We start from the raw sequence: 25,969 nt of genomic DNA, 5'->3' as shown, positions 1-25,969 counted from the left end.
AATTAAAACTAGAGTAACAAAAATTTTTTCATTTAGTAAGAAGATAGGAATAAAGAAGAAACAACTAGAAAAATAATACAAAATCTAAGGATAGACTAACACACAGGGAGACTTTTTAAATTAATAATTAATCTAGGAATTACAATGTCCAACCACAGAAAGTCTAAAAAGGCTCAAGAGGACAGAAATTACCAAAACACACACATATAAACCCACACACACACACACACACACACACACACACACAGGAAAATAATTATCCTAAATTAAAATACAGAAGTCTCCTTTAAAAAAAAAAAAAAAACAAATACCAGCATAAAGATTTCCTAAAAGTCACATTATCAAGGCACAACATAACAAAATTGTGACTATCAAAGGTAAAGGAAATCTTAAACACTTACAAAGAGAAGTCAGAATGGTTCTTGACTTTCTAATAATAATCTTGGATGACTAGAGAAAAAGTGAACAATTCATTTCATAAGTACATAGTATTTCATAAACAAAAAATAAAAATGCAGAATAGATTTTAATTTTTTGATATAGTTATAATAAAAAACTGAAAAGAAGCACAAACTTCCAAGAGTCTAGCAAGGTCTACTGACCCTTCCTTGCAAGCACTTTCACTAAGTCCTCAGATCTAGTCTCAGGACAACATCCTAGTATGTTCATTCCTGGCTGCACTGCCCACAACTTCTGGGCCTCCACAAGAACCCTCCTTCCCATGCTGCAACCAATCCATAACTCGTCCCACCCATATCCTGCACATCCTTCACCAGGACCTACCACAGTGAATCTACCTGATCCTCCCATCTATGGTCCTCTTCAGGCCCCAAATTAACCCCAAACTCCAAGATTAGATCTGGAAATACTTTCTGCACACCAGCACAAACAGACCCCTGTATCCAACTGACTTCATGTCACCTAAGGGATATGTATGTATGTATGTATGTATGTATGTATGTATGTATGTGTATGTCCATTATCAGACAAGGTTAACAAAAGTCCACAAAGGATTAACAAAAGAACTGCCTAGATGGCAACACAAAAATACAAACAATATAAAAGATCAAGACAGTATCTCCCCAACAAATTATTCAGTCCCATAGAAATGTTCACAATTGAGAATTACCTAGATGAACCCCAAAACACAGAATTTTAAAAGAATGAGAGTTGCAGAAAGAATTCAAGAAGTTTAAAGAAGACACAAAGAGTTCACTGAACTTGAAGAAACTGGGAAGGAGAGTTTGCGAAAGTTTAGTCTCAATTATTGTAAGGGATTAGGTAAGGCAAGACATGGATAAAAATCCTGTACTACTTTAAATAAGTATGTCTGGGGGAAAAAAACAGCATAATAAATAGGAAAAATAATTAGGAATGGTTGCTTCTGTGGAACAGGATCAGATATTAAGGCAGAACTAGGCAGGGATTGTTAGTTTTCATTTTATATCTTTTAGTGATGATTAACTTTTAAGTAAGTAATTATCCTCCTCTGAAAAACTCAAATTATAAAAATTAAACATCAATTATACATTTAAATTTTTGAAAATATTTTTATTATAAAATAACCAGAAAAACTGGTATTTATTACTCATCTCATGCAATAAAAGTGCTAAAAGGAAAAACAGTTAAACCTGCTCATTCACACCCATAGTGGGGGCTACAGGTAGAGTAAATCCACTTAGCTTACTTAGCTTGCCACTGAAATATACAAAATAAAATGTGTGGGAAGATTAAATCTTATATGTAAAGAAAATCAAGCTCTATGTGTTTTATATAGCAATATTAAAAGAATTAATCATCACTTCCACATAAGTAGTAGACTGGATGGTCACAGAATAAGACTTGGGACTGTTAACTAGATGATGAATCTGATTTTAACTGAGGAACACTAAAGAACAAAAAGCAGTCAGTACAAGTCTAAATTCTCCTATGGGTAATACACAAGTAGGAACTGACAACTGTCTAGTGTACATTTAACCACTTTTAGTTTCAGTTTCATCTCAATTTTCTTCCAACTTGACCTTTTACCCTCTCTGTTAGGTTCCCACAAAATAACTAAGCCAAGATAAAATACAGAAAAGGAAAGTAATGACATGCAGACATGCACAAGAGTAAAATATATTTAATGTTTGGAGACACTGCTTGCAAACAGCTTCCCATACTTTCTGTCTGGATGTCAGAAATGAGAACAAGAGAAAAACTTCAATTGCAATAGAAAGTGTCTTGAAAAATAATCTCCATAAATATGGAGTAACTGGAATTCTCCTTAAGTATGGAGAAATACTTTCCTTAAATATGGAAGAATTTTATACAGAACTGTTTAAAGCATGATACTATTTTTAAGCACAGAATTAGAGATAACACCTCAAAGGTAACTTAAAATTCAAATCTTTCTTTCTCATACTTATCTGTGATAGCTGACGGTAGCATCTCCTTGTCTCTGTTTCACAGCAATTACCAAAAATCAATCAACTTTTTATATCTTGGATTTTTTAAATAATTTCTTGAGCAAATGTTTCCAATCCCAATGTACAGATCCTTTGAAACTAAACTTGTCATTCAGCACAAGTAATACGACCATTAACTAACATTTCATAAAAACATTAAATCCTTCTCATACTAATTAACCCTGCTAAACATCCAGGTCCACATAGTAGCCTATTACATCTACAGAAGAGTGAGAGAGTCAATCTTTACTACAAGAATTACAAGGAAGGAAAAAGTCCTAAACTGTCACTGTAAAGTGACCCCACATAATGCCTAATTCTTGAAACTAATAGCATCAAAATATTGGAGATATACAAAATTAATAACAATTTTCTAAAAATATAAATGTTTCTTTTAAGTATTTAATACAATCGTCAGGGAAGTTACCCTACTGAAAGAGCAATATCACAACCTCTAGAAAACAAATTATCTCTTCAAACTCAAAGATTTTAGAATAGAACTTTTGCAATTCTAAAGTATCATCACTTCGCTAACATCACTCTCATTGGTTTCCCTAAATAACACTTTTTTAAAAAATGTTAAAAAGACAGACTTTCTACTAAAGTTAACTGGATATGAGACAAACAGTAAGGCTTTCATATGAAGAAAATAAGATCATATCACTGGCACAGAATAAATTGTAGTGACTTACAGCATTGAGACCTGGTGGAAAGTTATACAGGAATCAAACATGTCTAATACAATATAAAGAAAAACCTTCAAATAACTAAAGAATAACTCATTGCTAATCAATTGTCTGAAAGCTAAATTTTTTAAAACAGTGAGCAAACAAGAAAAAGCTTTTCAAATGTTTTGCATGCCTTACTTAACTAAGGAAAAGATGCTTCTATAAGAACCACAGCTGCAATTTGTTTTTATTGCAATTTGTTTTTATAAGAAAGGTGCCCTGGTGATTCACTAAACCTGGCTTCATTTTACATTGTAGGAAGCCTCTTTCCTTATCCAGGGCCCTGTCAGTGTAGGATAAACTGATTCCTTTATCCTATCATATACCAGGAACAGTCAAATTTGAAGATGCCCTAACCTCTACAAATCCAAATAGGTATGACCAAGACTATGTGGATTTCGGGTTTCATGGGTGGGGGGTAAGGGAATCCCAACAAATTTCAAGTAACTCTTTGTTTCTTGCAGAGAAATAAAACCCATTTGTTCAGTCTTGGAATGGGTGGACTTTTTATTGGACAGAGCTAGCAGAATCACAAAAGCTTAGCAAAGCCACAAACAGCCAGGAAACATTCCTCAAGAGGACTCCTCTTATCCAGGCTCAAAATTTCCAGAGACATCTGCTAAATATGCAAAAGAAAACTTCTGATATGCCTTAAGGCTCACACAACATAGCCACCTAGCCAGTCAGTTTCTTCCACCTGCACTATACAACACTGGCTTTGAAGTAAAACAGAATTAGGATTTTAGTTTGGTTTGATTTTGAGACAGTCTCCCTATATAAACCAAGGAGGCATCAAATCTGATACCCTATCTCAGTATCTCTAGTGATAGGATTGTAGGCCTGTGTCTAGTGTTTCTCAATTTCTCTATTCAGTTTCTCTAAACTTAAATGAAAAAAACAAAAACAAAAACAAAAAAAAAAGCTATGACCTATTTTGATAACTATTGCATCAATGTTAAAATGGAAGAGATGATAAAAAAGCAAAAGTAGCAGAAATCAATCTTATGTACAGCAACCAATAATGGGGGATGAGGACACTTCTTGTTTTCATAAATATAGTTATTATTTTTTCTCATTTTACATATTGATCCCAGTTCCCTCTCCTCTCCCTCCCTCCATCCCTCTCATCCCATTCCCCACATACACGCACACTCCACAGGAAGGATCATCAAAATCTGTCAAGTCATTTGGAGTAAGGACTAGGCCCTCCCTCCAGCCTCTAGGCTAAGGGAGTATCCCTCCATGGGGAATGTGCTCCCAAAGTCCTTTCATGCACCAGGGATACATCCTGGTTCCACTGTCAGAGGTCCCTTAGACTGCTCAGGCCTTCTAACTGAGACCCAAATTCAGGGGGTCTAAGTCGGTCCAATGCTGGTTTGCCAGCTATCGGTCTGGGGGGGTTCATGAACTCCCCCTTGTTCAGGTCAGGAGGACACTTCTTAAATCACTGTACGAGACTAGCATGATCAAACTACCAGTACCTGACTTGAACATAAAAAAATTACAGACCAGAATCTACCACAAGCATGACAAGCATAGATGAAAAATGTTTAAATCAGAATAAAAATGTAAGAAACAGCAATATGTAAAAAATCATAACCAACTAGAATTTATTCCAGAAACAAACATTTGATTTAACATTTAAAAGTAAAGTAACTTGTTGCATTAACAAAATAGAGGACAGAAGTTCTAGAATCATCTCTATCAACATATAAAAGGCATTGGAAGATTTAAGACTCACTATTCCTTTATTTAAAAAAAAAAAAAAAAAAGCCCTAAGATGGAAAAAAAACTTTCCTTATCTAATCAAAGGTATCTAGTGCCAACAATAGTAACACATAAACCACCTACAGCTAACATCAATCTCAACAGTAACACACAGAATATTTTCCCCTGTTAAGGTGAAGAAAGGATTATTCAATAACATCATTTCCATTCAACCTTATACAAGTTCTAACAAAGAAAACAGGTGATAAAGTTATAAGAAAGTACAAAGATGGGGTAAAAATAAGAGACACTACTAACAGACAACATGAATACACAGAAAATCCAATGGAATCTACAAATAAAAAGCTATAAAGAGTAAGTTCATTTAGTAAAGATTTTTATACAAGTTCATGACCTACCTACTGTATTTTTACGTACAAACTAATGAAATAAAAAAATTTATGAAACAATTATTATGTAATAACAAAAAAGCAAATGCCAACAAATAAAACAGTAAAATGGTAAGTAAAAAAACCAAAGCTATAAACATGCTAAAGAGTTTATAGAGTCAAAGGCCAGGTACATGATTAACTGCAATTTTCCACAGGCATACCAGCTGGCTAACCCAAAGATCACACATGAGTGCACCAGTTGCTTCACATCCACTTTTGAGCAACATGTGTTTATGTTTTCTGTGTGGTGTGTGGTTGTATCTCCCTATTCCTTTAATGTGTGTGCCTTTGATGTTAGTGGTGCTTGAGTACATTTTATGTAAGGTCACTAGCCCTTTGAATATTCCTCTTGAAATATTTGCTTATTTAAATTGCTCTGTGTGTCTTGCATGTGCTAATATTAGGTCTTTACACCCCTTATGTGTCCTTTGTATAAAGCCTTTGTTGGACTGTCTTTACTGGTCTGTGCCTTATCTTCACTCTGGCAATGGAAGTCCTTTAACTTTTTTCTTTATCTTCACTCTGGTAATGTAAGTCCTTTAACTTTTTTCTTTAAAATTAAAAATAAAAATTTAGAAGCGTTCAATCTGTATTCATCAGAGAAATACAAGTTAAAACTACTCTCAGCGTCCATCTTGCCCCAGACATAATGGTAATCATCAAAAAAGTAAATGAAAGAATCCCAGTGTATTGTTGGTAAGCTTACTACTGTAGCAACTACTGTAGTTGCTACTACTGTAGCTACTACTGTAGTAGCTTACTACTGTAGCAACAAGAAGCTAAAATAGCAGAAGGGGCTAAAAAGATAGCTCAACTGGTAACTGCCTAACACACAAGCATGAAGACTTGAGTTTAAATCCTCAGCACCTGTTAAAAAAAAAAAAAAATGAACACATAAGTATTAGCTTAGTAGGCCACAACCCAGAACTGACAAAGCACACAGGAGGATCCCTGGGGTGTGCTGCCCAGCCAACCTGGCTGAAGAGGTGAGCTCCAGGTTTAGTGAGAGACTCTAACAAACATAAGACGGAGCATATTATATTGAAAGGAGCCTACACAAGTCAGACACTTCTAACAGCTATGGAAAGTGCCTTATTGCTGATGATTTAATTGCAACTGACAGAATACAGGAGATGGGAGGCATAGTATTCTGTTGTATACTGACTAATGAGCATACCAGGCCCTACCAGATAGTTCCAAACCAGGATCACACATACCGAGGTTAAATTCTGTGGCCCACGAAACAAACAAAATTAAGAAAATGTGGAGCCAGGCGGTGGGGATACATGCCTTTAATCCCAGCACTCAGGAAGCAGAGACAGATGAATCTCTTTGAGTTTGAGACCAGCCTGGTCTATAAGAATTAATCCCAAGACAGTCTCCAAAGCCACAGAGAAACCCTGAAACAAAAACAAACAAAACAAAAACAAAAAAAAAAAAAAAAAAAAAAAAAAAAAAAAAAGAAAGAAAGAAAGAAGAAATATGGGGGAAAGATTTATAAGAAAACAGTGGAGAATAACAGGGTAGGAGGGAACAATATAATGTAGGGGTAGACTAACTGTATGTGCATTATATAAATGTGTGAAACTGTCAAAGAAGAAAATTTGTTAATAAAAATAAATAAACAAATATAAAATGGAGAAGTGACTTAGAAAGACACACAACACTGTCTCTGGCCTCCATGCACTCAGGGATGCTAATACAGAGGAATACATAAATAAATGTACAAATTCAAGGAAGAATTTCTTGAAAGCAAACAAAAATAAATAATGAAAATCAAATATTATACATAGTATATTACAAGTAGTACTATATATACACATATATTACAAGTACATATATACTACATATATATAAACACACACAGAGAGACATAGTACAATCATGACACAGTGATGACTAAATCCCACTGCTCAGTGCTATGCCTGTCTTGTCTCCCCCTACATCTTGATCCTATTTCTTTTTCCTCCGTGTTCTGGCTACTATTTCTACTTTACTTTAACCTACTTGGCTATTATCTCCGTGTTCTGGCTACTATTTCTACTTTACTTTAACCTACTTGGCTATTATCTTTATTTTTTTTTCCTGATGTGCTACTTTTGCTTTCTTTACCATATTTGGATGTCCACCTAACTATCTCTGAAACATACACATACCAAAAACATCACCGGACTCCATTGTTCTGTGAAACCATTCTTGTGAAACCATTTTTGTTCACCACTGAAGATCATCAGCAACTCCTAGTCACCAAATCCTACTCCTTTCCCTAGCTACCTCAGTTACTATAAAACAAAAATCAAAAAAAACAAAAAAAAAAAACTATATCTTCTGTCTGTCACTGTTTCCTCCTAATTTCTTGAATTATATCTTTACAGGTTTTTTTTTTCCTCACATGTGAGGTTTGGGATTCAATTTCTAGCACCAGAACAAACAAATAACATCTCCCCACATTCAAAATATATTGTATTGGAATTTGCCATCTTATTGCTTAGGCTATTATATCATTTCAAATTTATATTTGTATAGTTAAAATTAAGTACCTGCTTCATGAAACATTGAAGTCTATTAGCTATATTACTTTAAAGCCATATTAAACCTAAGTTTACAAATTCTTTAAACTATTTGAACAGTTTAAAATTATATACATATGTCATGATTTTTGCTGATTGGGTTTTTTAAATCAAATAACATAGAGAATATGACATAAGATTCTTTTTTTCTTAGTTTTGTACATAATATGGAAAAGGTGTAGAATTGAGGGTGTTGAGACATACAGTGACTGTTCATGATGTGTAAAGCATAGGTGAACGCCATGGAGAAAGAGCCATCGGCAACATCAACAAAGCCTGCCTTCAATATAGAACTCAAATTCTAATGGAGAGATAGAAAATAAGCAATGAGCATATATATGAACACACACGTATGTGTTATCACATAGTATTTGTTATGAAGGAAAATAAGGGACAATAACCAAGGGATGTGGAAGGTGGTATTTTAGATAGGGTAGTGAATGCCAGGTAGGACATATAAATATTGCATTTGGTCAGTATTTTTAGAAAAAACAATGTGTTCTGTAAACCAAACTGTGTTTATTAAGGTAAAAATCGCTTAAAATTTAAATGGAGCACCATCTACTTACTTCCATTTTCTTGTCTTTAATGTTATCAACACCTGATTATAGGTTTGTTGCATAATTTAAATAAAATTTTGTAAGGTTGTATCTACACGGCATTGACAGAATTCTCAATTTAATAACAACTCTAAGTAAATGTTAATAGCCTCTGTTTGGGGGCAATGCTCTGTATTATTTGGTGTATGTGTGTGTATGCCTTATATGAACAAAGAAGAAGATGATTTACACCCACCTTACCGTGCACACCTCCAAATTACAGACTGAAACTTCTGTTTTCTTTCTCCAGTTTGGAGGTATTTTCTGCTGGGGTAAGTCCTACTGTATATATAAATAAAACAGTATAGCTAGTAGCCAATAGGGAAGCAAAATAGGCGGGTCTAGGAGATGAGGAGAATTCTGGGAAGTGTGGCCAGACAGAATCTCACCGGAGGAAGGAGCCCAGCAAGACAAGATGCAAGTCAGCATTCTCCGGTAAGATAAGACCATGTAGAAATACACACATTAGTAGTTATAGGTTAGTAATTAAAAAAGAGCTATCTAGTAAGCTAGCCAGCAGACAACAGCTTTATAATTAATACAGTGTTTGTGTGTTCATTTGGGGCTGACAAGGCTAGTGGGAAGAACTATATATAACATCCCCCCACCACACACACACACACACACACACACACACACACACACACACACACTGGAGCATCCAACCATACTCTAAGTATATTAATTTGAGATATATGATTCATGAATAGTTTCATGGGAGTGTACAGTCACAATCTAGGTCTGGAAATACCTATTCCTAACACATCAGAAGAGATTTTTATTCTTTGAGCCATTATTTGTCTAGACAACTGACACTATTCTGATTTCTGTGTTTTCCACTTTTCAAATTTCATACAAGTTGGATTTTGTGATATATCATCTTTTAGATCCATTATTTTCTGAAAATGATGCCTGTAAAATTTATCAACATTGTATCACTAGTTTATTTTAGTTTTCTGTGGCATAAATGTACCACATTATTTACTCTTTAGTTTATGGACATTTGGATTTTTTCATTCAGGGAATCGGTAATGAATATAGCTACAATGCATACTCAGCTTTTGGTATGAACCACTTTTTCTGAACCATTGTTGCAGAATATTTGTTTACACCATAAAGGTGTGTCTCTTCCTAAGGCACCTTCTGGTTGGTTTAATAAAGGACTAAATGGCCAATAGGTAAGCAGGAGAGATAGGTGGGACTCCCAGGTAGAGAAAGGGAACTTGAGATGAATCTAGGAGCACAAGGGATGCCAGCCAGACACAGAAGCAGTTGGACACACAAAATGGAATAGAGGTAAAATCCTGTGGTAGAACATACATTAATTTTAAAAATTTGTTAAGTTGTTTAAGTGCTAGTTGAAAACAAGCCTAAGCTAAAAAAAGGTCAAGCTTTCACAACTAATAGTAAGTCTCTATGCCATTATTTGGGAGCTGGCCAGTGGGACAAAGAAAGACTAACTACAAACAATGATTTTGTGCTTCTCACAGTTTGTTGGACAGGAGACTATACAATTCAGGGAGATTCTTCAAGCGAAAAAGATTATAAATCAAAATTAGGTGCAAGGGTAAAACCAATCTACACTAAGAAAAAGAATCACAGCATCACAAAATCCATAAAAAGGATTTTTAAATCAATAATCTGACTTCTATTTACTGCATCTACATTTTATTGGATTTTATTACGTATCTGTTGTGAGCACTCCTTATATGGTAAGGATATCACAGATTTTCTATTAAAAAATATTAAAATTTTCAAAAACATGTTTTAGGAAATATAGTTTGGAATTCACAAACTGTTACAAGTTATATCATGTAAACTTTCAGCACTGCTGCCAAATTTAAGGAAACTTAAATTGTTTCTTTCATTTGCACAGTATCAAACAAAAAGGTATTCCCAGACCAGTTTCTATCCCTATTTATTTCAAACTTCGCCTCTACCATATTCTTCTAGTGTCAGGCAATGGACAACAGCTTCATCACCCTGAGAATGGCAAAATGGGTATAAAAATATTGCAAGATGTCATTCTATAAAAACATTCTAAAATCACAAAGGTTCAACATACAATACTCAGCTTTTTAATGGTATGAAATGGTAATGAACTAAAGAGAACTAATACTTTTGGATCCTGAAGTTTTGCCTATATTCAAGCTAATGACACACAGGTGTGTAAGAAAAACTTACACAACACAGGACAGCAGTAGTGAACTAGGTCATCATCCATTCATCAGAATCACAAATATAAGCAACCACTGCTCTATTGTGTATAAAATTATTAGCAGTTTTGGGATACTGTTTTGGGGTTTACTTGTCTACAAAATGCCCATCTGTGTCTCCGAAATTCATATAGGCATTGTTTTTCACCTTCAGTACAATATTCCATAAATTACATTAAGATATTCAATACCTGATCTTAAAACAGGCTTTTTTGTTAGGTCCCTGCATCCGCATCCAACTGTGAGCTAATGTAGTATTTCTAGACATATTTAACAAGATTTGATGATGATGAGGTATGGTGTTTGTTTGATAGTTTATGTTGATCACAATGCATTTTAACTTATATTTTCAACTTACAGTAACTTTGTTGGGATGTAACTCCAATGGCAAATCAATATGTATCTTTACTTGGAAATAGCAGAAAAAAAAAAAAAAAGTATGTACCACCTAAATGAAGTATACACCCCATACACCCCAAACTCAACCTCCCCTTAGCTGGATTCCCAGACTGCCTAAATATCATTCCAATGCTACATTCCATGAAGATAAGAATGCAACAAAATTAAAATACTTTTTAAAAAATTTCAATCTCACCCATTCTTAAATGTCAATTGTGACTTTCAAAACAAACAATCCTTCCTTCTAGAATCTAGTGACTATATTTCCAACCTGACAGAAACCGAAGGTGGCTAGCTTGTATTCTGAATGAATTCCAAGGCCAAAATCCTATGGATAACAGCTTTCAACAAAAGATACTGAATAGGTAGGTATACCTCTTGACTCACACTATTTCCAACAGCTTATTGGCCTTTTCTACCCAGATGAAAAATATAAACAACAAGAGCAATCCCGTAATATGTGCAATACTCTTGACTTCATTTTAATGTTCAATGTTAAATTTTAAATAAGTAGTTAATAATTTTTAAAATGTCACAATTGAATTGTAAGTCTTTATCAAGACAAACCCAAATTATTACATCTCTAAATCTTAAGCGTCCTTCTTACAAAGAAGTTATGTAGCTTATTAGACATGTGGATCTAGTTTAATAATTTGTTCAGAATTACAGTCAGTGCCCTACACAAAGATGCCGTATTAGAACCACAGTCAATAGCCTACTGCTATCTAACAAAAAGGAACAGTAATATGCTTTTGATAATGAAAATAAAATGAAATATCAATACCAACTAGCAATAAATGGGCCTGTACACATATCTTAAAGTTTGTATACAGAACGTACTCAGACAATACAGAGAACATATTCAGTCTTGCAGCCATGCTCCACTGAAAGACCTCATTCTAAACATACAACTGAACAGGAGTTCCCAAGTGAACAAGACAAACTGCTGACATAAGTGTGAGCACCTAATCACAGGTAGTGATGTATTTCTATTTGCTTTCAGTTGCTAGGATCCAGTGTCCATTTTTCTCTAAGCCTGAAAATATGCAACTCTGATTTCCTGAAAATTTCACATATAAAGGATCAATGAATTCTTTGAGACATAAAAAGTAATTATAAGTTTTGAAGTATCAAATTTCTTGAAAATACTCATGTTTTCCCTATGGTTAAAAACAAGTCAAAGTGAAAATTTTAATTTCTTTACTAGAAACACTACAATTTCAATATTAAAAAATGAAAACATATTTTACGGTTACCAGCACAGAGATAAAATTCTGAGTGTAGGTTTTTGGGGAAAATGTTTAACAATTCCTACTAATATATTAAATTATACGTAATAAAAATTACATATATTGTCCAGTAAAAGGAAATTATATAATAATTTGAAAAAAATGCTGACTAGGAATTCTAATTAGTGTATATTTTATCTTTTGAATCATAATTTAAGATTAAATATAAATCTATTGGATACTTATAAACTGAACTGTAAATCCACCTGGCCAATAAAAGAAGAGGCGAAAGTAAATGACTGCTAGATAAATTAATATAGAAAAAGTGGGAACTTCAGAATTATTTTTTTCATAGCTCCTTAATCTAATCATAGTTCAATTAATGGACTAAATTGGAATGTTCCTTTAGGAACTTCTGTCTACTCTTAGCTCTATCCAAGTATTCTTCTGCTATTTCTGAGTACATATACATTTTGACTTGCAATGGAGTTACACCCCAGTAAGCCCATCATAAGTTGCAAATACTAGTTAAAATGCACTTTAATCCTCTTAATCTAGCAAAGATCATTGTTTAGCCCTGCCTATTCACTTACATACCTATTAACAAAAAGGGTACCTGGGAGATGTTTGGAGTGGATTTTTAAAAAGTAGCATGTTACCAAAAAGAATCAATGTAAAAGGTAAGCTTATATTTGGGGTTTTTTAATTTTTAATTACCTACTTATTGTGTATATACATGTAAGTGTGCAGGCCTACATGTACCATGTGCACATGTGATGCTCTCACGATAACTTTTAGGAAGGCTCTCACCTTCTATCTTTTTTAAGGCAACATCAGCTGTTTTAAGGCATGGACTCCAGACACAGAACCTGTGTCCAAAACTGCATGTGTGCCATCCCCTGGTCCAACTTTAAAAATTATCTTAATAAAGGTGGGGCATATTCTTAACAAAATTAAGCAGATGTCATTTTACATCTTTAATTAGGTACAAAGGTCACACAATTTTAACTTTCCTCTCTAAGTTTTAGTCATCAGTAGAAAAGACTAGTTTGTTTAATAAATATTTTTTATTAATCCTTTGAGAATTTCATAATGTATTTTGATCATACTCATCCCCAGCTATTATCCCTAACTCCTCCCATATCCACACCTACCTCCATGTACTACTAACTTAACTTTTTTTTTTTAAATTTAATAACACTATGACTCTAATCTGTGCTGTCTACCTACTTCTGGATATGGGGGCATCCCATGGATATTTTCTTAACTGAATACCTCCAATTATTTTAGTAAAATTATTCTTCTATATGTTAAAAACTGACCACAATTTCAATAGTTTCAAATTAATCATAGGACCTAAACAAATTATATTAATCACTAACATCATTTTCTTTATAGTGCCAGCAATCTTTGAAAATAATACCCTAATAATAACAAAAAAAAAAGGACATCATGAAAGAATTTCCAGTTTGAATGTGTCCTGCTACATGGGAAATAAGCATCGATCTTATTTGAGTCACTGTACGTTTGTGTCTTGTTATACCAGGCCAACCTTTACCCAGTAGTGCAATGAAACAACTTTCCTATATCTTTCTCATTTGTTTCACCTCTTACAAAAACCTGTTGGCTTTCTATTAGAAGATGTTTCTTAGCTACATACTGTGTGTACTGATTCTCCATATAGAGTATGAGAAAGTGTGTTTTATCACACAGCATATTTAGGTTGCTGTAGCTACTGATTTATGTCATTTGTACTAACTGTAGAAAGCCCTCTGTTTAGGTAACAATAACTTCAATGAATTTATTTAGTAGGAATCTACTACATGCTGTTCAAATTTGCTTCCTGTTGCTATCATAAACACCATAACCAAAAGCAACTTGAGGAGGAAAGTATTTCATCTTACACTTCCAAGTAACAGCACTGAAAGAAGTCAGGGCAAGAATCCAGAGCAAAATCTATAGAGAACAGCTGCTTACTGAATCTGTGCTGACTTTAGTTAGTATGCAGTCAGTCTCAAGCCTGCCTGTCCACGGTGGCACTGTTCACAGTGGACTGGACCCTCCACATCAATCAATAATCAAGGCTATTTCCACAGACAATGTCAAAGGCAATCTGATTTGGGTGATCCCTCAGTTGAGATTCTCAGATTGTGACTAGCTGACAATAAAAACTAACCAGTGCAAACACCAAATTGGTAACTTTGTACTACCTGAAATGCTGAGTAATATATGAGGAAGGATGAAATTTTACCATGCTTTAAAAAAACACAAATATAATGATGACAGCAGTTGCACAACTAACTAAAATGCCATCCAAAGGCATTTTTATATATTGATAAGCACCACCAACTATTTTTAAAAGAATATTCTAAGTATCAATAAATTAAAAACAGAAAGGAAAATTTACCTGAGATAGTTGAAGTCACTGTTATCTCTCACTTGAACAACTGCAACAGCCTATTTTCCCTCTTTCACTATAACTTCTATCAACAACCCATAAAGTAAAGTCTTTCTAAAATATAAATTATATCATGAAATTGTCTCATGACTTCTCATTAGGATTCAATTATAATGAAATGTAAACACTAACATGGTCTACAGGGGATTCTGTGAATCACTTTTAGCACTTCTACCACTCCCTAGACATTCAGTTTTCAACTCCAAAGCATGTCAAGCTATTTCCCACCACAGGGCCTTTACTTTTATTAGTCATCTGCCTGGTTATGTGATTCTCCCCAGCATGACAGCTCCTGATCAACATTCATGTGCCAGTTAAAACACCACCTCTTCAGAGAGGCTTTCAGTAACAGCAAAACACCTCTACCTCCACAAGTCCAGGCCTTAATGTCTCTATCCACTGCTATGCTCTGCTTTCTCCAGCCAACAGTACTCAAACTACCTTAAGCTATCTCGCTGTACTTTACTTCCTATTTCTCAGAATTGTTAACCCTCTATTAGAGCAAAAACTTACATAGAGCAAAACGTGGCACATTTTCCAGCATAAGTGTTGTTAAACACATTAAGATACGCATACGTACAATCACAGTACTCAGTAGGGTAGAGACAAAAGGGCCAGAAATTCAAGATTATCCTTAGCTACACACCAAGTTCAAGGCCAGCCTAGGCTATATTACTCTCTCTTTAAAAAAAAAAAAAAAACACAAGCAAAAGAAAGATAACGTTTAAACTGTATTGTTGGGAGAAGCTTGGGAATAGTTTATCATGAAGTACAAAGAGAAATGAGAAAAAGGAAATCAAATGCATTCCATAAGCTTCAATTTTCATAAACTTGGAGAATAAAGTAAATAGACTATTGTATTTGGAAGGTTATATCAAGATTTTGTCAGGGGCTGGAGAAATGACTCAGCAGTTAAGAGCACTGATTTCTCTTCCAGAGAACCAGGGTACAAATCCCAGCACTACACCAGCTCACAATTTTTGGTAACTCCAGTTCCAGGAGATCTGACACTCTGACACAGACATACATGCAAGCAAAACACCAATGCACATATATAAAAACAAATTTTTAAAACATTTTTGTCTGATTTCAGTTAATTTGAGCTATATGTATACTTGAAAGCATGTTAGATCTTCCCTTGAGTATTCCCCTATATCCAAATCATTACCTAGTATAATTTACTCTTATTCTAGCTGCCTAGCTATAATACAAAGAATAATTTTTTAAAATAATCATACAAATAACACAGAAAAATAATATAAAATAAGGCAGACACTTGTAGAAAATAGTACAGTAGATAGAATTCAATAGTGTACTTCTGGGAATATTCCCTAAAAGAACTGATGGCAGGAACCATCCATGTTTACATCATCTTATATTCACCATAGCTACAAGGTGGGAAGCAACCTAATTTGGTACATAGCTCCAAATGAATGGATTTAAAAATGTGACAAATACTTAGAATATTATGTAGTCACCTAAAGGAAAGAAATTCTAAGACATGCCACAACATATATACCCTAAAATAATCATGCTAAGTAAAATAAGCCAGTCAAAAAAAAAAAAGGGCAACATTTGTTCAATAATTTATATGAAGTTTCTAAAGTAGTCAAATCCAGAGACAGGAAGGAAAATGGTGGTTGCTGGGGGCTTGAGAAAAGAGAGGAATGGAGAGATATTATTTTAGCAGGTATGAAGTCATACTCAATTTGGAATGGTAAAAATCATTCTATACATAAATGGTAGTAATGTCTACATGAATGTACTTACTATGAATGAATTGTGCACATAAAAATAATTGATTATAAAATTAGGCATATCTGACTTCAAGTTTAAAATTTAATACACGTTTGCACACATTCACACACACTGAAGCTCTCTTGTGATAATACACAAATATCTTCAGGAGATATTTACTTAACCCTTCTTGATTCCCTTGTGCCAAGGCCAAAATAGGAATCCAATCTTGAAGGCCATGTTTAATTTATTTACATTTACAATGGAACAAGTTGCACTTTTAAAGGTCTTAGCTTTATATAGAGGTTTTCTACTGGATTCCTTACTTTCAACAGATCTAGGCTTTATATTCTAGCACAGTATGCACAGAAGTAAATATAGAAAACATTTAAAGATGGTAGAAACACTTCAAATGAAAGTTGACTTCAATGTCTGATAACCTCACAGGCTTCCTACTTGATTTCTTTGTGGAGTATCTTAAGTCTTAAGGATTTTGTTTTTGTTTTTTGTTTCATTTTGATAGGGATCAAACTGAGGGCCTCACATATACAAGGCAACTGCTCTACAACTGAGCTATACACCCAGTCCTAATATTTTCTTATCATGCCAATTCAAAAACTGTAGTTTTACAAATTCTTACAAAAGATATTTTTAAATGTTTGACTTCTAGTTTGTGTCAACTGGAGTTTTTAATGTGTGGTGTGTGTGTGTGTGTGTGTGTGTGTGTGTGTGTGTGTGTGTGTGTACACAGGGGGACATTTGCGCTTGTAAAGGCCAGAGGGCAACCTCTGATGTCATCGTCAATAACATCATCCACTTCCTTTATTAGATGATATTTCGTTACCCTGGAGCTCACCAATCAGGCTAGATAGGCAGGTAGCCCTACGGATCCTCTTATATTCACCTCTGTAGCAATGGTATGATAAGCATGTACCTCCATAATCAGGCTCTTTAAATGGGTTCTGGATATCAAGCCCAGGTCCTCTTGTTTGTACAGCAAGCACTTGACTGAACTATCTTTCCAGTCCCTTCAACTTTACTGAATGAGTTATCTCATCTGGGATATTTCTCAGAGGCATGTTCTACACTAGAAACTGTACTTAGCATCTTACAGTGTTTTCTACATACAAGGTAAATGATTGGGATAAATGTATCACTTCAATTTCTAGCTCCACAACAAGGCCCAATACTTAGTTCACAGGACTGATAAGCACTTTACATTCATGCTATCATATTATAATAATCTCTTTTCTAAACCTAGGTAAAATTTATTACCTGTATTATTTCCTACCATTGATGTTAGCATTTCTGGTGGATAACTTACTATTTGTTTTGGTTGTTAGTATTTTATTAGCAACTGAATGACAAACATTCTCACCTGATTTCACAGGGTCTATCATATATGACTTGAGAATCTAGGTCGATTTAAAAAGAAAATAACTTATTTTGTATTTTGAATGAAGTAAAGATAACAAGAGACTTTTAAAACTTCCTTGTAAAAGCACATAGGTAAAATTTTAATTAGTTTTTATTTTCATTATATCAAGAAACGTCCTTTAAAATTAAGCTCAATTGTTGCATACTTCTTGAAGGCTTTCTAACTTGTACAGAAGGTTGGCTGTCACTTGCATGACAGTCTTGTGATAACTAGATATGAACCTTTATTACATTAATTACACATCAAACTGCAATTATTTATATGTCTTCTATTATTAGTGTATGACCTCTTTGAAATACTTTGTACATTTTAGAATCTTCAGAACTTGGCATATCCAAAATGGCAAGTCATAAATATGTTATAGAAGTCTTCAGAGGGAACCAAGCCTTAGGGCAAGCACCTTGATCTTGGTCTTCTAGCCTCTAGAAACGTAAGGCTATTTAAGTCTTTAAATTGCCAGCTTGTGGCACTTTGTTGTTACAACTCTAGCCATCTAGTACATACCAGTAATGAACAAACTTAAAGACATAAAAGAGGTAAATGTATCACAGCTCTACAGGACAGAAATCTGACTGACACAGGTCTCACCCACCTAAGCTGAGAGGTTGGCAGGGATTCACTACTTTCTGAAGAAATCTGTCCTTTGCATTTTCCAGCTTCTTTCCTGGCTAGCCTTTCCCTTATAACAACAGAACTAGCAGAAGCGACTAACTGAAGCCTAACATTGCCTTACTCCACCACCATTCCCACTGCCCTATTGCCTTCTCTGGCCTGCTTTTTAAGGGCCTGTGTGAGTACACAAAGCCCATTCAGATAATCCTGGTTAATCTCCCCATTTCAAAATCCTTAACGACTTCATTTGTAAAGTCCCTTCACTCTGTATATAAAGTAACATAGAAACGCAAGGAATTAGAACACAGACATCTTTACGGTACTATTTACTCTCCTTATAGACATCAAAGCTGAATATGAACACATCTTGCAACCTAGCAATTCTACTTTTACACACACACATTTGTAACAGGAGATGATAACAAGAATTTTCATAATATCACTATTCATAACAGCAAAAAAAAAGCCACATAAGCAATAAAAGGATAGATAAATTTACTATGGCCTAGCAATGAAATAATACACTACACTGAAAAATAAACTACAACTATCCACTTCAGCATGGATATATCTCAGAAATTGTCAAGCAAAATGTGAAGTTTTAGATGAATGCATGTGCTATAATGCTAAAAAGCAAGCAAGATTACAGATTATTTAGGTAAAGATATTATTCAGCTATACATTCATAGAAGGCTATAAAGATAAGCAATGGAAAGAATAGGGTAAGTGTATTATGCCTGAGAGAGAAGAATGTGCTGAAAGAGGACGGGAAAGAAAAGGCTTTCAAAAGAAGCAAGCAGTAATCATGTTACCTGTTTTGTTTTGTTTCCCTTAAATCATATAAAATATACAGGTATATAGAGTCCTTTATGTATGACAGTTCTCGCTTAAAATTCCAATTATAATTAAATACATTTAAAATGTGCTTATGCAAGTTGTATAAAATGCACATGATGAAGAACTAGTCAAACATATATTGTAGGTTATCAAAGAGAAGAAACCTATAAAGATAGAATACCCCCTAGAAAAATCAATGCTGATAAGAAAGTTCTAGGTTACAGAAGAAAACAAAACAAAAACACTAGGATATATACTCTTCCTGAATTTTGGTAGGTCTACCAAAACAACAGGCTTCTAACAAGCCCCTACGTTACCCTAGGTATGCTCGTAAATAACAAAGTCAACAGCAGCTCAATGTTATAAGCCATCAAGAAGTACCCACAGACAGAATGCAACTCCCCAAAGTTTGGTCAGCTCTGGCAGGCTTCCTGGCATATTAGCCCTCTGTCAGCTCACTTCTGTTCTCTATTCTCTCTTCACTCACCCCTCTCCCAAGAGTCATTACCAGGCTGGCACTAGACTAGTTGCACTGACAAGTCAGGTACATAACATATAAGGTTCAACTTTAAGACAATTATGGACTCTGATTTTCACGACACCCTCCTAAATCTCCCACTATTTCCCCCAACTTCCTGTAACTAAGGGCATTGCTCTTTATCACATAATTGAAAATGCCTGGAAAATTAAATGTAGCTTTAGAAACGTTGACTGCAGGCAGGTACAAAGGGTCATTGTGAAAAGTATAGATGGACTAGAAGTCAATATCTAGGTTCTAGGCCCCGCTCTCACAGTATCTTACATCATAAATTGGAGTCAATCTTCTCATTCTTCTGAGGATCAATTTCTCTCCCTTCTATGTAATGGGATTTCAATTAAACTCTAAATTTCTCCAATATCATCTCTACAAACATTTACACTAAAAGAAGCTTTCCAGCATGTGGAGATTCTCTCTGCTTTAGAAGGGACAGTCTGGAGAGTATGCTAAGGAAATAGGCTGACCTGGTAATGAAAAGGAAAAAGGAAAAGGGAACGAGAGATGAGCCTCATCCCTGGGGAAGTCAGCCTAAGGAAGATGAAAGCAAACTTCACAGCTTTACTGAAGGTGCCTTTCACTCAATATATGAAAACCTGTTATAGAAATGTTACTATCCAATATAATGAAAATGTTCTGCCACAACCAACTTTTATTCTTAGATACAGTCAACTCTGCAACAGTACAGATTTGTTCTTCACTTACATATTAAGTGCCAGTTATCTGTCCAAACTTAATCTTATTTATTCCCTAAAGGAGAACTCAACCATTAGGAAAGGTAAAAACAAAGGAAAAAAGTCTACAACAAACTCACTAACCATAAGCAACTTTCAAATAGCTAGAACACTGGGAAGGTGATTCACAAATCCTAAAATTAAAAATGAATAATAAATGCATAATAAGGAGTTTAAACCAAAAAATGAAAAGGACTAAAAACATGTATGAAGGTCTTTGCAAGCAATGGTCAAGGGCATGAACTTTAGCTTGTGTATAATAAAAAGCCATTAACTATTTTTTTAAGAGGATAAGGAACCTATCCAAATCTCTATTCTTGAAAGATACCTGGTGGCAGCACATATCCAACAGAAACAAGAAGAGAAAAACTGTCAGGCTGTTATTATTAACAAATTTTAACATAAAACTAAAATGCTTATTGAAGCTATGAAATAAATTTCAAAACTATTACAATATTATTAAAGAAGCTTACAGTAGATTATGCCTTGCAAATTACTTGGGGATATCAAATAATCATACTCCCTTTTTTAAGTCTTCATATTACATATGCACACTTTTTTTTTCAAATAAAATTAATACTTTAAATAGTATTTATGACCATTAAGGCCACAGGATTTTTAAATATTTACCTAACCATTTAGAAAGCACTTGTCATTTTAGGTATAGAAAAATATCTTACACACTAACTTTCATTTTTCTAAACCTCACATTTAAGTAATCACACATGCAAGGACAGTGCTATAAAGCTGACCACTAGACTCTTAAAATATATAATTGAAATGGAAAAGAAATATAGTTCAACTCCAGTAGTTTGTTCAATTCCCGTCATAGCTTTCACATAGACAATTGATTTTTTTTAACTTCCTCTTAGTTTCAGCCTACTCTTAGCATACTATAAACTTACTGCTTCTATTAACTCTCCAAAGATCATAGTCAGCAATAATTAGATTTTAACCTTAAATTCCTAAGTATATTTTCAAAAGAGGACCTTAACTAAGAACTGACATACATACACTATTTTAATATTACAAATATAACATACACATTTTACAATTATGCTATTATTTTCAGCATTGTACCAATATAACATTCAAAAAGTCAAATATTACTCTATTTCTCATGTAAATAAAAACACGTATGTTGATTTGCATTTTCAATTGTTTTTCAAAGATGTAAATAAAGACATTTAAATTCTAGAAAATACTTCAATAATTTTACCACAAAAATGAATTCACTTTTTAAAAGAAAGTTCTCCCAAAAATGCAATTTTGTACATTTTTCCTCAACCATACCTTGAAAAAATATATGACAGCAGCAACAACCTTCAATATTAAAACTTTAAAAAATTATTCATTTGTAATTCCATATACTTTTATTTATATACTATTGAAAGCATACAATCACCGAATGAAGTTAATTTAGAAATCAGAAATTATAGAATTTGTCTACTGGTACTCAGACACAGAAAATCATTGATGTCTCTGAAGTTAAACAGGAAGGCCAAGATTTGATCCTTGATTTGATCCGCCTGTGAATCTAGATCATTTTCCTTTATGTCAAGTTTCACCTAGATTCTTATTTGTCACTTTTCGAAACAAGAAAAATGCTTTCACAATTATCATATACAACACTTGAACAACCTGAAAACCACCTGATCTACTTCTATAAAAGTACTAATTTATTAACTTCCTAACATACACAAATCCTCCTTGATAAACTTCAAGAACAGAATAAAAATTCTTGTATTATAGTATTTGCTAGGTTAAAAATACCCTTATCAAGAAATGCCCAAATGGTGTCACTGCAGAGCACTAAACAGTAAGTACCTGAGTCCAAACCTCTGAACTATCAACATATACTTTAGATGCTCATAATGTTTCTACTCAAGAGCAGAATCTGAGTAGGGGTTTTCTACTCTAAAGAAATATGCTATCTAAGTGTATTTTCTTCTTATACAAATAATAAGTGACATTATCTGGAATAATACATTTAAAGGCTGAAAAAAAAAAAGTTGTTTTGATAGCAAGGGAACCACACTAGGAAAAGAAGACTAGATTTTTTTTTCAGTTTACAAAATAACAGACCTAACTGTTCATAACTTACCAAAAATTACAACCAAAATATTTAAACTATAATGCTTTCCTAAAATTTCTCTACAAAAGTGATGAAACTATGCTAAAAGACTTTCCCAACGTTAAAAATGCAATCTAGTCACATAAAAGCCAAGTGTATTCCAATCTATGAAAATAACTGACATTATCTGATAGACACCTAACCATCTAACAAGCTTTCACTTGATAAACATTTTTCTACACACTGTCTATTACTGCTGGTAGTAAATTTAGAAGACAAAAGGTGTAACTAGTTTGTTTTTTCTAGCGTCTGGCCAAATAGCACAAGAGCCTCCAAAGTCGAGAAAAGTGGTACATGCAGGAGCAGGAGGCAGGAAGGTCCTCCAGTTCAAGGCCCACCTAGGGAGCCAGACAAGAATACACAAACAAGACCCTGCCCCCCCCCCAAAAAAAAAGGAAAAGAAAAAAAATCAAGGAGCAGCATTAAAATGTCTCATGAAACACTACATACTATACATAGATTGGTGTTTAGTAGACCATAAAATCAATGTAGTGGTTCATAGATTATTTTGAAAAGAACACAAGACACAGAGAGACCAGTGCCTCAAACGTGTAAAGAACAAGAAACGTTTGTTTCCTGTCTACTAGGTCACTGTGCGAAAAATATCACTAATCAGCAAAATCTGACAGCTAAGTATATACATTCCTCCATACAGCTCCTACAATTACCCTCTAAGTTGCACAGAACACACCTCCCAGAACTACAAAATCTAATCAGACCCTAACGCTGCCACTTTTTTGGCCCTGTATCTTCCCTGTCTGCCTAAATAACACAACATGCCTGTCCAAACTAATGTTAACATCACCCAGTCAAACACAGTCCTTGGGAAGATCTGAAACAAACGTAAAGTGTTTGCACTCAGTAAATGTTCAATACAGAGTAGCTAAACTTAAAGGGTCTCCTGGTGTCCTACGTGGGTTTCCCAACGCTATAGAAATACAAGTTCATTCCCGTGTGATGATTCCAACTTAAAAAAAAAAAAAATGAAATCCTATGGGGGTGGGGGAGGAAATGTTTTGGGCATCGTTCCACACATTACTAAGTTTAAAGGTTAAATTGCTAAAACCTTCTCCTAATTATGCAAGAAATACACAAGCCCATGAGTTAGTCTGTAAAAACATTTTTTTTTTAAATTGCATTAGTGTATACTGCTGGCTGCTCGTCTAAATTAAGTTTCAATTCCAAGGTTCATTTCTGTTCTTTTAATTATGAAAACGCTCATCTGTCCTGTTATCACCATTCATGACAAGCCCCGTGCTGTTGAAAATCTGCACATACTCTCATTCTAAAAGCTGATGGTCACCTCCAGGCAGACATCCTCACTTTTAACAGCAAACAGATAAACGGTGCCCAAATGCCATGTGTAGGAGCCTAGCATGTCCAAAGTGGGAGTAGTCAACCTATTAAACCTCAAGTCAGTCCCCTCAAGCCTGGAAAACTCTCCACCTGCATAAGCCAAGTCTGAGACTGGGCTATTTCATTTCCACGCACTGATTTTAAAAAGCCAGTGGCTTCTGCTCTTTTGATCAGCCCCTTGGATTAAGGGCAGCCTTTCCAGGACAGAACATCGGTTCTGCCCCCTTGCTTTCCACCGAGAGCCAACGCGCTCCCACGGCAGCGCTCCTGCTCCGGGGACACGCAAGCAAGCGGTCCACCGGCGCTCCTCCCGGCCACCCGCGCTCCGCTCAGCAACCCCGGTTCGCCCGAGGACCCCTACCTGTTCTCGGGAGATACAAGGCAATGACGGTCTCCTGAACATCTTGCCACTGCCATAGTAACCGGCGGCGCTCTCTCCCAGCGACACGCAGCTGGACCTCCTGCGGGGTCTGATCACCGGCACTTTTTCTTCCGCGGTACTCGCAGAGCGCGGCGGACAGGCTCCTCGTACGTGAAAGAAGTGGTCCAAGCCCAGGGCGAGCAGGCAGCCCGCGCCACCGACCAGGCACGACAGCAGAGGCCTGAGCGCCGGCGGCAGCGCCCCGAGGCCGGAGAACGACACCCACCACACCAGGCCGGCGAAGAGCAGCACCAGGACGCCGTGGCGCAGCCGGACGCGGGGGGCGAGCGTCAGCAGCCCCACGCAGCTCAGCACCAGGCACAGGCGGCCCGCCGCCGCCGCCGCCGCCGCCGGCTCCCCGCGCAGCCACGACCACCACTGCCACGCCGCGAAGTCGCCCAGGTAGCAGCAGGCGGGCAGCGCCAGCAGCCACCAGGAGCCAGCGGCGCCTCGGCCCGGGCCCCGCTGCGCGCGCGTCAGGAAGCAGGTGAGGAAGAAGAAGGCACAGGCGATGCTGAAGAGCGGGCTGAGGCTGAGCGAGCAGGCGCTCAGCAGCGTCCGCAGCCCGGCCGCCGCGGCCACCCAGCGCTCGGGCCCCGCGCCCAGCAGCGCGGCCAGGACAAAGGCGGCCAGGGCGCCGAGCGAGAGGCGTGCCCCGGCGCGGAGCGAGGCCGCCGGCGGCTCCACGTTGCAGAAGCGGCAGAGGTGAACGAAGAAGCCGCGCGGAGGGTCCGGGCGCAGCGGGCTCACGCAGCTCTTCACGTAGCCGTTGCGCAGGCTCTCGGGGGGCGAGGCGGCCGCGGCCGGCGGCGGCGGTGGCGGCAGCGGGGACCTCATGGCTGGCGCGTCCCGCTCGCGCTCGTCCTTCCTCATGGCTCCGGGCCGCGGGTGGCCGCTGGCGCTCGCCGACCCCGTGCCCTCCGCCTTCAGGGCGTCCCGAGCTTCGGCAGAGCGGTCAGGGCTGCGCCCGCCGCCGCCGCCGCCCGGGATCCCCGGCGCGCGGGCTGAGGGGCGGCGGCGTCCGCCTCATGCTGGCGGAGGAGAGTGGCGGGAGGGCCTGCTCTGTGTCCCGGGCCGCCGCCGACGCCTCTTCTTTTTTTCCCCCCCGCCTCAGACAGCGCTCGGGACAGAAGACGGCGGCGTCGCCTCCACGCTCCCGCGCGCTGCAGCGGTTACCTCACGGCTGCAGCTCGGTCCGTTGGGCGCGCGGTCGGGCGCTCCTCCCCCGCCAGTGCCCCTGCCGGGTGCGCGCCCCGCCGGCGGCCCTGCGCGCTCCCGCGACTCGGCCGGTCGCCACTCGGGCAGCAGCCGCCCCCGTCAGGATGCGCATCCGGGACCCGGCCGGTGAGCGCGCTCCCGC

At 36.8% G+C, this 25,969-nt stretch overlaps 1 protein-coding gene across 1 annotated transcript in view; it reads right to left on the bottom strand.

Annotated features, from left to right (window-relative positions):
* Pde3b (phosphodiesterase 3B) overlaps positions 1-25,482 on the bottom strand; it is a 121,947-nt gene extending 96,465 nt beyond the window's left edge. The window contains exon 1 of the mRNA XM_051192719.1: positions 24,550-25,482. Within this exon, the coding sequence (XP_051048676.1) occupies positions 24,550-25,482 (933 nt within the window). The remainder of the gene's footprint in view (positions 1-24,549) is intronic.
* Between the last annotated feature and the right edge of the window lie 487 nt (positions 25,483-25,969).

This window comes from Phodopus roborovskii, unplaced genomic scaffold (genome assembly GCF_943737965.1).
Source record: "Phodopus roborovskii unplaced genomic scaffold, PHOROB, whole genome shotgun sequence".
Classification (NCBI taxonomy): domain Eukaryota; kingdom Metazoa; phylum Chordata; class Mammalia; order Rodentia; family Cricetidae; genus Phodopus; species Phodopus roborovskii.
The sequence above is the reverse complement of the archived record's forward strand: the minus strand, read 5'-3'. Positions and strand labels throughout refer to the sequence as shown.